This window comes from Ruditapes philippinarum, unplaced genomic scaffold (genome assembly GCF_026571515.1).
Source record: "Ruditapes philippinarum isolate M1 unplaced genomic scaffold, ASM2657151v2 ctg482_1_1_1_1, whole genome shotgun sequence".
NCBI classification, from domain to species: Eukaryota; Metazoa; Mollusca; class Bivalvia; order Venerida; family Veneridae; genus Ruditapes; species Ruditapes philippinarum.
The window spans coordinates 344174-355906 of NW_026858977.1; the positions used below are offsets into that span (position 1 = coordinate 344174).

Genomic DNA, 11733 nt, shown 5'->3' on the forward strand with positions numbered 1-11733 from the left:
CTCCCTGAGTAAAATATTTTAATCAAAGAAATTTATTGAAATCTATGAAATTCTTACAGAACATGTCTAATTTAAATTTAATAAAAACGAATAAACTATATATGCATTGGAAGTTTCGCGATCCCTTTTACGTGTCAAGTAAAGTTGGCCCTTTCTTTAGAAAAGTTGCCAGTTTTTACTGACACTATATTCATACTGGGATCAACTATAGTGTGTAGAATTTTAAACATTACATATCTACTTTGTGTGAAGTCAAAATTAACATGTTTATTTTATATTATCAAACAGACTGTGTAGCCTTTTATCAATATTTTCTAATATCAAATTTGAGCATAGCACATCTGTGAATTGTCTTTAATATTACACTTACATTTTACTATTAACAAAAACAATTAATAACCAATAAGAGAAGTTGAAGCTGTTTCATTAACCCCGCTAGCTACCAAAAGGCATTTGTACAGTTGTAGAATAAATTCTTTTCGCTAAAATAATATACTTTTCGCTTTTAACGCTAACCGGAAATTATCATAACGGCCCATAAATTGAACTTTGACCTTAAACGATAATGAAAGTAGGATTTGACGCGTTTAACAAAACATTTTAATTTATCTTATAGACATTAATTATGGCAGAAGGTGCACATTTAACATCAGCAGTAGGTCACGAGCGACCTTCTGTGTTTGAAGTTTTAGCTCAGGAGAGCCTGATATCGACGGTTAGACCTGCCATAAAACATGCAGTCAGGGTAAACATGTTTTGACTAAAATGTTACTAATTAATCAGTGTCACCACTGAGGTAATATTTGTAATTATTATAAATTAATTGATTTACGATGAAGTGTTATATCTGATTAACTTATATCATTTATAACATAGTTCTATTTAATTATGCAAACTCAATCTGTCTGATAAATTTATATAGCACTAATTGCGTGGGGGGGGGGGGGGGGGGAGCAGGGCTTTGATAACATGATAACATTAGAGTCAGTGTACCCGGAGTCGTACACTTTTTGAGGAAAAATAAGAAAATTATCTCATAGTTAAAAAATCTTCTTATAATTGATATTATTTTGAAAATTACATCCTTTGCCCATAAAAACTGATGACCAAAACGTTTCTATCTTATGTAGGTCATACTTCTAGGCGCACTTGATTTTAAGCAACAGGTATGGGCCAAATATGATAAATAGTGGACTCGGTTCCGCACACAAGGCCACTTTTATACTGAAAGGTTATTGTACATCTTAAACATGTTTTATAAATTATTTAACATCTCTAAGTCCAGATAAGTTATATTGTTTTGCAAATTTTCAGGAGTTCAAATAAATTTAAAGCACATTCTTACTACAGTATACAAACATTTATTTCCAAGCATAGTAGCACACAGGAAACATGTAACAGCAATTGAAAGATACTTTTTTACCACTTGTAGGTAGTAAACACAGACATAAAACAATATTATTGAGGGTTTTTTCATCTGTTTAGTTATGACTTGTTCGATTAAGAGTTTGGTATCATTTTAAACAAAATAATCAAAGTGAAATGACTTGACGTTTGGTTATTGGGAGAAGTTAAATCATGTGCATATATTTCATAACTAACAGCAAATTTGCCAAAACAAAAACATACATTTATTTTCAAATATATATTTTATAAATATCTTAACATTGAAATAGAAATTAGCATGGTTTAATTGCTGAAAAAGATGTTTTTATGTGTGACCTACACAGCCATGTACATGTATTTACATTTTTGTCTGCACTCTTTAGGGAAAGGCTGGGGTGCAAGATCCCAGATTATGTCATATCCTGTTGAAAACATGCCAGTTCAGTAAAACACAAATGAAAACTGAATAAATTCATTTGAATTTTCAAGAAAAAATGAAAAATGGGAAAGTGTGCGGGACCGGGTCCTGTGCGGAACCGGGTACACTGACTCTAATTGTTTAATCATTTAGTAAAGTAGGGAGGCAGTGGCGATTTTTTTATTATATATGGCAAAGCTGCACATAATACTTGAAAGAGAGTGTTGCAGTATACATAGATAGGTAGAAGCCAGGTGAAACTTGGACTGGGTGAAACTCAGTTACACAGGGTGTCAAGAGGGTGCAGTGGTTGTAAGCCTCATTATATCATGCAGGGGGCATGTAAGCCACTCTATAGGTGTCCATATCATCTGAGATTTAACCATTAATGACATGCATATAATATGTACACAAGCTGAAGTTACTTCAAGGGGTTATCGCTACAATAGGAACAGAAATGGGCCTGAGATAAATTTCATATTAAAGTGTTACTAATTATATCTAATTAATGTATAACTTAAATCGCAGTAACTAAAATCTTAACAATGTAATAACAATAAGTCTAATGTTTTATTAAATATATGATGATCCCTACAGCGTCTTTTATGCATACACTCAGGTCAGATTTATACAAAATCAGAATTTTTGGATGGTTATTACTGTTAGGGAAAAACATTTAATGAAAGTTCTTGCATTGAAATAATCTTGAGAACTGTATTATTGAAAGCATTTATGCAATTTTAACTTACTCTCTTGTTTCATTTTTTATTTTTTATAAAATCTGATGAAGGCCTAATTCCCAAAAGCCTTGTTTCCAGGACATTCACCATTAAGTGATGTAGCTGTGTACTCTGGTAGTGTTCCGGAGATCTCAGTGTTCAATCCCCAGTCATTGTGGCTGCCTGATGATTTTTCAAGTTTAATTTAACTGTACCTACACTTATAAGAAATAAATTTCAAGTTTAATTTAACTGTACCTACACTTATAAGAAAAAAATTTCAACATAAAAAATCATAATACATGTATATATAATTCAGGTTGCTGCAGAGAATCGTCCAGAAAGATTTGGATGGTTGTTACAACATTATGATGAAGTCTACACGGCCTTGAACTTTCTTTTGGAACAATACTACCTTAGAAAATACTGTAAGATATACTCAATTTATTTAAATTGATTGAGCCATACATTTGTATATACTTAAATGAGACAAAATGGTGCATTTTTCTGATTTTTTTTCACTCATACTCTACTCTGTTATACTTCATTTGAAACCATTTTGACTGTTAAAGTAAAATTATCTGATAATAATCTGATGTTGTCTTTTTATATTTGGGTTATGTGTATCTTTTATTCATTCATCAATTTGGATTGGAGGGTTTGGGTGGCAGTGAGTGATATGAATTGTTACATAGTGATTAGAAACTAAATTAAAGGTGGGAGGGAGAGGAAAGAATTCTTATTTAGTCCCATAACACCAAAGACAAGTACAATGTTCTCTTTAAAGAAAATGGTGCATTTTCTGAAACTAATGAATAAGCTGTTTTGATATAACTTGTACAAAATTATGTAATATTTTACCAGGTGCAACATTTGCTGAGAATTTCTACAGTTTAAAGAGAGTTTATGGTGATACACCAAGTTCATCACGGCTACCTAGAGGTGTTGTCTGGAAATCATTATTTTATGTGGTAAGATTGAGATATTTATTTAAATTATTGATATTTATAACTTTTTAAAATGTTCTTCCTTTTCTCTGTGAAGTATTCAAGTTATTAATTAATGGATTAAACTCACTACAGTGTTAGAGCAGTTGCAGAAATCATGATCACAAAATACAAAAATTATCGCTTTTTTTCGCCAATTCATTTTTCATTCATAAATCGGTATAAAAAGATGAACTGGATGACTCACTCTTATTTAATATATCACAGTTACATCGTTTACTCAAGAGCTTCCATGTTGGACATATTTTTGATGGACAAACCAAGTGTAAACTGGAATATGGCATTTAGTGTGGTGCTCCAACTCTTTTTTAAGTCTCACCCATTTATAATACAGCAGAATTACTTTGTAAGAGCAGGAATGAAAATTACTTCATAACTTGACTGCAGTGGTGTATATAAATTATAAAAATTTCATGATTATTCCATGAAAAACAAACTTTACAAACATGCAGTATTCTGATAGGTAAGTTACCAGTATGTTAGTCATAGTTTCATGTATTCTGAAAAAAAAAGAAACATTTCAGGAAGAAAATATTGAAGTCTGCAAATCTTTTGATGATCATTTTAAATGATTAAGAAAAATATTTTCCAATTTCTAGGTGATACTGCCTTATATTAAACAAAAGATGGATGAAAAATTTGAAGACTTGAGACATGTATATAATACTTATGCTGGGAACCAGGTAAAATTTTCAATAATCTAATTAAAATTACTTAATATGCAAAACACATTTGCAGCAGTCAATAATAACTTATTATTTAACCCTTACCACACTAAATATCTTAAATGAACTTGTTCATCCTAAAGTCCGGACAAAAACCATTCATTATTTAAAGGGAAAATTTTCAAAATAGTTACTAACTGAATAGTGAACAGTGCAGACCATCATCAGATGTCATGGATGTCTCAGCTTATCTTGGTCTGCACTGGTCACATGGGTATATTGTGTAGGCACCACTAGAAGGCTAACATAGAGTTAAACCATGGATACACCGAGAATATAATTTTGTAAAAGCTTTCCCCTAATAAACAACAAATGCAAAATTTTCAGCCAATGCCATAGCTATAGTTCTTAAATTTTGATATGATTTCCCTTGTGATGTACATTTTTCATACCACGAGTGTATTTCTTTTGAAATTATTATTCATTATGATATATGTAATTATATTAACATTCAGATATACATTTTGTAGTTTTACTTCAGTTGTAACTATATTTGATAATGTCACTATAGTACATGACATTGAAGAATTATTACCTACATTTGTAATTTGAACATCTTGGAACTTATCGTGTCTGATAAAAACTGTGCAGATTATATACAGAGATGAATAATAATAGTAGGCATAGGATTATAAAAATTCAATGAACTGAAACAGGTGACCCAGGGAATTTCGAATGTCATGATAAAATCACTAAAAATAGCTAAAGAAAATCTACATCAATACATAGTTAAAAGATTTTCTTCATAGAAAATGCTCCTCATATTAAATGAAAATACCAGATATCATTTACTATAACATTTCATAATCTATGGGAAAAAAACATGCATTAAACCATCTTTGTACTGGTAATATAATTTCATGCCATTATTTATTGTACAATTAACTCTTTAACTGTTGAACTTCTTAAATGGACATGTTTAGTTTCCACTTTGGCAGTTTCAATATAAGTTTTGGGTATATCAACATGTCCATTTATTCAATTAACAGTAACAGTGTTGGCTGGCCTGGCTCCATACCGGTGGTAATAATCAATTAATCATTGTTTATCTGTTGTTAAGGAGATGTCAAGGTTAAGCAAGACATTTGTAGCAGTATATCCCTATGTACACACAGTGTGGGAGGGAGCAGTTCTTTCATATCAAACAGCTTATATGTTCGGGAAATGTGATTGGCATTCACCATTTCTACATCTCACTGGAGTGACCTTGTGTAATGACCTTGAAGAAGGAGATAGCATAAGTTCAAGGTCAACACCATGGCAACAGTTAAGGTATGTTTGTATAAACTGCTTTGTACACAATATTATATCAACATAATGTGTTAAACTCAAGGAATATAATATAAAAACTCACAATTTATGTTAGATAACAAAGTTATCTGTTACCTTCTCTCTTTGTGTATGAGAATGGTGAGGAGAGAAACTAACCTATCGATTATCATTGAAATCAAGATTTTGCTTTAACCTTTAAACTTTTTCATGGTCAGGAATGTCTTTATACAGTTTTGTTAATATATGTCCATGTTGAAATAATATACAGAATGCTCCACCAAAAAGAGCCAGAAACAGATAAAGTCCTCAGATAGAGTCCAGCTGATCTAAAATTGCAACATTACAATAATTTTTTGAGTGATAATTATGTCAAGCAGACACTGTTAACCTCATATGACAACTTTGAAACATAACTGAAAAAAGCTGGCATATGTCCCTCCATACTTGAGTACGACACGCAAACACATTAGTAGATCCAACAACTTGCAATTGCAATAAGTTAACAGGATAGCTTCCTTTCAGGAAAGAAACATGGTCAAAGATTGGATTCTTGCCTACAGCGGTTATTTAACATTGGCAACTTTTAATCACTTGTCACAAAGCCTCTCAAGTGGGCCTGATTGTAAAAATATAACGCTAAGTCTTATAAAAAAAAAACTTCACATTTTGAATAAAATGTGCACATATATTTTATTTGTTGATAGATCACAGATTAACATACTAAAATGTTAATAGAATGCATTTCTATGACTTGCATGTAGACCTAGCATGGCAATTTGAAACTCTTGTTATTTCAAGCAGAGTCTGAATTTCAAAAGTGTTATAAAATTGAGTAGCCTAGCCCTACAGTACAGTTCCTGGTTACTGTTTTTAGAAGCAATAATTGTATAAGCTAACAATTTAACTTTCTGTTTTCAGTTTACAAGAGAAGCTGGTGTTAGTTGTGAAGAAGTTGTTGAACTTTACAGCTGTCTCTGTCTCCACCAGTCTGTCAGTGGGGCTTTTCTTCATACAGTTTTTAGATTGGTGGTACACTAGTGAAACTAGCCATAAATCTTTAACATCATTACCAGTACCTGACCCTCCTGAGGTAATATTATTTATAATTATTATATGGTAACTCTTATAAACACCACTAAATAAGACATGCAAATCAGTGTCTTTTCTAGGATTCAATGGGGGGGGGGGGGGATTTATATCTCCAAGTGAGAATTTATTACATTTGTTGACCCCCTGCCTCTGAAAAAATATGGGGGAATTCTCAAAAATATAAGTGAATCACCCCATGCCCCCTCCTAGAATAGACACTGCAAATTTGTCCAAAGTTTTGCAATCATAATGCGAAAATTATTTTAGATTCGTAAAACTCCATTTTTAGATTCAAACATTTTTGTTTGAAAAAAGCACCATTCACTGTTGTTGTTACATTAGCTTCTTTCTTTATTCTTGAATGTTTGAACAACATAGCAATAAAAGATTTTGAGTGTATTAATTTGTTACCTCCCTTTATGTGTATAATGTCTAGTAGTAAAGATTTATTGACACTTGGGTTAAATTGGACATAACAAACATGCACTGTTACGTGTATAAATCTAATATGAGCTTGATTCAAACATTTATACTTAAACTATATTCTGTTTAGCCACCTGAACAAAATCTTGATTAAGCTTTAAAAACAATAGCACATCCATGTTTCATCTATTAAAATATACATGTATTGTTCAATTTTATTTGATGAATTTTCACAGTTCTGAGTTTAAATGGACTTTGAATCATTTCATATTTTCATGTAAGGAAACTATCAATCTACCTTATAGAAAGTTGATAGATCTTATAGGTTCATACATGTCTGAAATAAGGTATAAATAGGCTCCCGATTTTAGACATGTGACCTTTACAATTTAAGTTTAATAAACAATTTCCTTTTTGAAAGCAACATGTACTATAATTCAGAATTTATTTTCTTGTCTTGTAGAGGGATTCATCATCAGAGGCGACACAGTTTAATATTTGCCCGATATGTCACAGAACTAGGTCAAATGATACTGCCCTGTCAGTGTCCGGGTAAGACATTTAGAGTATAATCTTTTTATTTACACCACTAAATTTGTATTTTGTAGAATTGAATGTTTGGTACAGTCCATTGTTCATTCAAGGGATTTCAGTATTAAAAAGATAAAATTAGAAGTACAATGTATTATAGCTATAATTAGTCAAAGAATAATCATAATGGGGCTGCCATACTGGTCCTGTCATCAGTGTAATATTTCATGAAAACCATTACTGCATCGTCATAACTCTAATAACTCATTAATCACTGAAGGCATTTTAATTATTATGTCATACATAGAGGTGACTTGTTGAGAAAGGCCCTAGATACACATTAAATTTCATGCTTTGTTTCCGGCCAGGTAAAAATCACCTAAAACAAGCAAGTCAGTTAAACAATTTTCTCGCATAATATAATTAAACAGCCATGCCAAGAAATAAAACCTCAATTTTATGATAAGCAAATGGTTTTAAATTAGGTGACCACTGAGGCTATCTGTAACAGAAGCTAAAATGCATATACATGTAGTTAATTACTCCTCAAATTCTCAGATTGACTGTTTATATGTGTCAAGTTTTATAAAGACTTAATACTCATCTAAAATACAAAAGTTTTGGTGTAAACCCTGACTTATATCACTGATATATTAAACTGTTATGTATATTTACAGGTATGTGTTTTGCTACCCGTGTATATACGACTACGTGAAGGAATATAAAAAGTGTCCAGTTACCAAGTTCCCAGCACAAACAGAACATCTCATCAAGTTATATATAACAGCACCATAGCAGTTTATTGGTTCTTGTGTTTTTATGGCTGAATGGAACACTCTATAGTATCATATAAGCACTAGATGTAAGCAGCTTGATGTTTCTCCTGAAAATGGAACATCCTGTAGATTTATGTATGACCAGAGATCCATGTAACTGGTTTTTCTTCTTGGTTAAAACTGGAACATCATTTTGTAAAATTGTCAACCACCAATTGTTTTCTATTCAATTCTGAAAGGAACATCCTGCATAATTTCTATAAATGACTGGATCTTAGCTATTAATTTTTGATCTTGGCTGAAATGGAACACATTATCAAGTTATGCATCATAGGATCCTTATCATGGAACATCATGCGTAATTTCTAATAACTGCATGTTAGCAAATGATTTTTGTTCTTGGCTGACATTTGAACATGGAACAGGGGATACTTGTCATGGAACATCCATTCTGCAGAATAAGAGATCATCATATTGGAAAATCCAACTGAAATGTTTTGTGCTTTACAGAAATGGAACATTTATAAACATACAAGCATAGAAGAAGATTTTAAACACAATATAGATAATGTCTAGTTGTTTGCTGGAATGCTAAGAGTACTTTATCACTGAATTTGAGCAAATGGCTTTCATTCTTGGATGGAATGGAACAGAAATAGAAAACATTAAAACTCACTTACATAAGACAGAAGGTCTTCCTCCATAAATAAACCTAAAATGTCACCATGAACTTCTGTAGAATTGTATGTAACATAATATAGGAAGTTATTTTGATGTTTGACTTAAATGAACATTATAATCCAAATTTGAAGTCACAGGCTCTAACTTTAATGTTTGGCTTAAATAGAACATTCTGTGAAAATTAATTTTATGTAACAAGATCTTAAAAACTTGGTTGAATGTTTGACGAAAATGGAACATTCTAAACAATTTCGCGTAACAAAATCTCTGGAACTTTTTAACTTAACTGAAATGGAACATTCATTAGTTGTTTATGAAAAAGGAACATATGACTTTAGCACAGTGTTTGGCTGATATAGAATATTCTTGAGATGTTTATGAAAAAGGAGCATATGACTTTAGTTCAATATTTTGTTGAAATGGAACATCCTGTAGAGTTTCATGTTTCAAGATCTTAGGAACTTTTCTTGTATCATATTGTTTGATGTTTGGTTGTTTAATGTTTGACCATAATGGAGCATAGCATGGAGACTGACCCATGATATCTGCATTTGAGAAAAATGACAGTGACTTTTAACAAATTTAGATTTATAATTTATAACAATGCTGTGCATTTATTTTACCATTGTTTGCATAAAGTTCAAGAGTAATATATTCAGTGTAAACAATGTTTTTGTCTTTTATTTCAATGCTGTGGAATTCTTTGAGTGTTGAACTTGGTAAGCTACTGGTAAATAGTTTGAAATTTTCCCTAAATATAATAAATGGGTGTGTCCAGATTAAAAACTGGACAAGTCCATTTAAGAAAATCAGTAGGGTAGGAGTTAAACAATATATGATGTTTCAGAATAAGTATGCTAATATTTACTTTAATAACAACTTGGTATTTAGTATTTTATGGTTAATCTAAGGTCACAAGTAGTTAGTAGTTTAGAAATAAGTGCTACACTGGAAAAAGCTATAACTTTGTAATTAATGAATGTATTGCTTTCATATTTATGCACAGCAATCCTTAGGACAAAACTTTAATAAAAAGATTTAATTGAACTTGACCTTAATTTGACCTTCACTCTCAGGTCAAGGTCAAGTTAGTGAATTTTTTATACAATTTGTGAAAGCTATGTTATTTGTTTATGGATTTGATTAATACTTGGACAAAAAAACACATGACAAAACAGAGATGTTGTATTATTTTGATATGACCTTGACCTTTAATTGACCTTGTCAAATTATTGAAATTTGCTTACATTGTCTTAACGGTGTCATTTATTTACAAACATGGACAAAAGAACAGGTATGACAAAAGGGACATGTTGAATTATTCTGATTTGACCTTGATGGTCAAGGTCAAAATCAAATTTTTTGAAATTTGCATTGTCATAAAATGTTTTACTTATGGATTTGATTCATTCTTGAACAAAACTACACATTTGACTAAATTGACATAGTGATTAATTCAAATGTGACCTTGACCTTTTTATGACTGACAGTCAAGGTCAAATATGATTTACTTGTTACCAAACAATTATGTTTTGTAGGATTACTCATTACTTTAATATTGTTCCCCTGATGTGTTAGAAATAAGAAAATGTCGAGCGTGGCACCACTAGGCGAAGGCTACTATTAAATCAGGGGAGGTAAAAAGAGGCCGTTTTCCAGTAATTTGAATCAGTGGATGGGGGAGAACTTGAATGCGCCTTCAGTATTATAAATTAGGGCAATACGATTTGCGGTATTGTCAATCACGGGAGATAACTTTAATGCGCTTTTCGATCAGTGTTTAAAATCCTGCAAGATTGCTATAGATATTTGAAACCTACTGGTTGGAGAGAAAACTACGACACTAAATCACACATTTTTTGCAATCTTCCTGTATATTTTAAATATTGAAACGCCGAAACAAAGTTCAGTTCAAAGTCTTTACTTTATACTACAAAAATTATGTATGAAAATGGAATCTGGTACTTCTTTAAGTTTCTGAAAGAGGTATACAAAAATGGTCTTTTTACCCCACAGCAGTAGATAAAGTCGACACTTAATTTTTTAAGTAAAAAATGACTGGAAAATCTGCATCAATAATTTATTTTTACATTTTATATGTTTTATCTAGTTTTTGTGAATATTTAAACAATTTTTCAAAAATCTTTCCCAAGCCAGTGGCCTGTGGTCAATACATTTCTAACTATCTTATTGTAATTAAGTAAAAAGAACGTTTTGAAGCAGTTTTAAATTTGCCTATGAAAAGTCTAGGTTATTTTAAAAACATTAAAAAAATTACCAAATTATAAAAAAATCATCCCATTAGGTCCTGCTTCTATACTTTTAGGTGACCATGTGCTTGTTTGTTGAAAAACAAAGTTATAACAATTATATTTATCAAGTGTCGGGGTTATCTATGCGTCGGAGTTATCTCTCCAACCAGTAGGGGAGATTACTTGAATACGCTTGTAATTTCATAAACGTTTATGTAATGCTCCAGAGATATTTGAATATGAATTGTCAATACAATTAATATGGTGTTGATTTTCAGGCGGTACAGATAAAAGGAATAAATGGTAGAAAGGAAATCCTATTTTACCCAACAACGCATTCCTTTTCACAGGGTAATAATTGAAGTACTTCAATTAAATCAATAGGCCATCGTTTTACGTTGATATAATTTATACTTTAATAGATTTTCATTTGAGAGTTAAGAGCTTTTTATTA

The 11733-nt window shown here is 31.3% G+C and overlaps 1 protein-coding gene across 1 annotated transcript; it reads left to right on the top strand.

The window, feature by feature from the left end:
- Positions 1-536: 536 nt before the first annotated feature.
- Positions 537-10209, top strand: LOC132754829 (peroxisome assembly protein 12-like). The gene is made up of 8 exons (XM_060745548.1): positions 537-745; positions 2843-2951; positions 3388-3494; positions 4130-4213; positions 5316-5527; positions 6446-6617; positions 7503-7591; positions 8248-10209. Exons 1-8 carry the CDS (start codon positions 626-628, stop codon positions 8363-8365), a joined length of 1011 nt encoding a protein of 336 aa, XP_060601531.1. The 5' UTR covers positions 537-625; the 3' UTR covers positions 8366-10209.
- The last annotated feature ends 1524 nt before the right edge of the window (positions 10210-11733 follow it).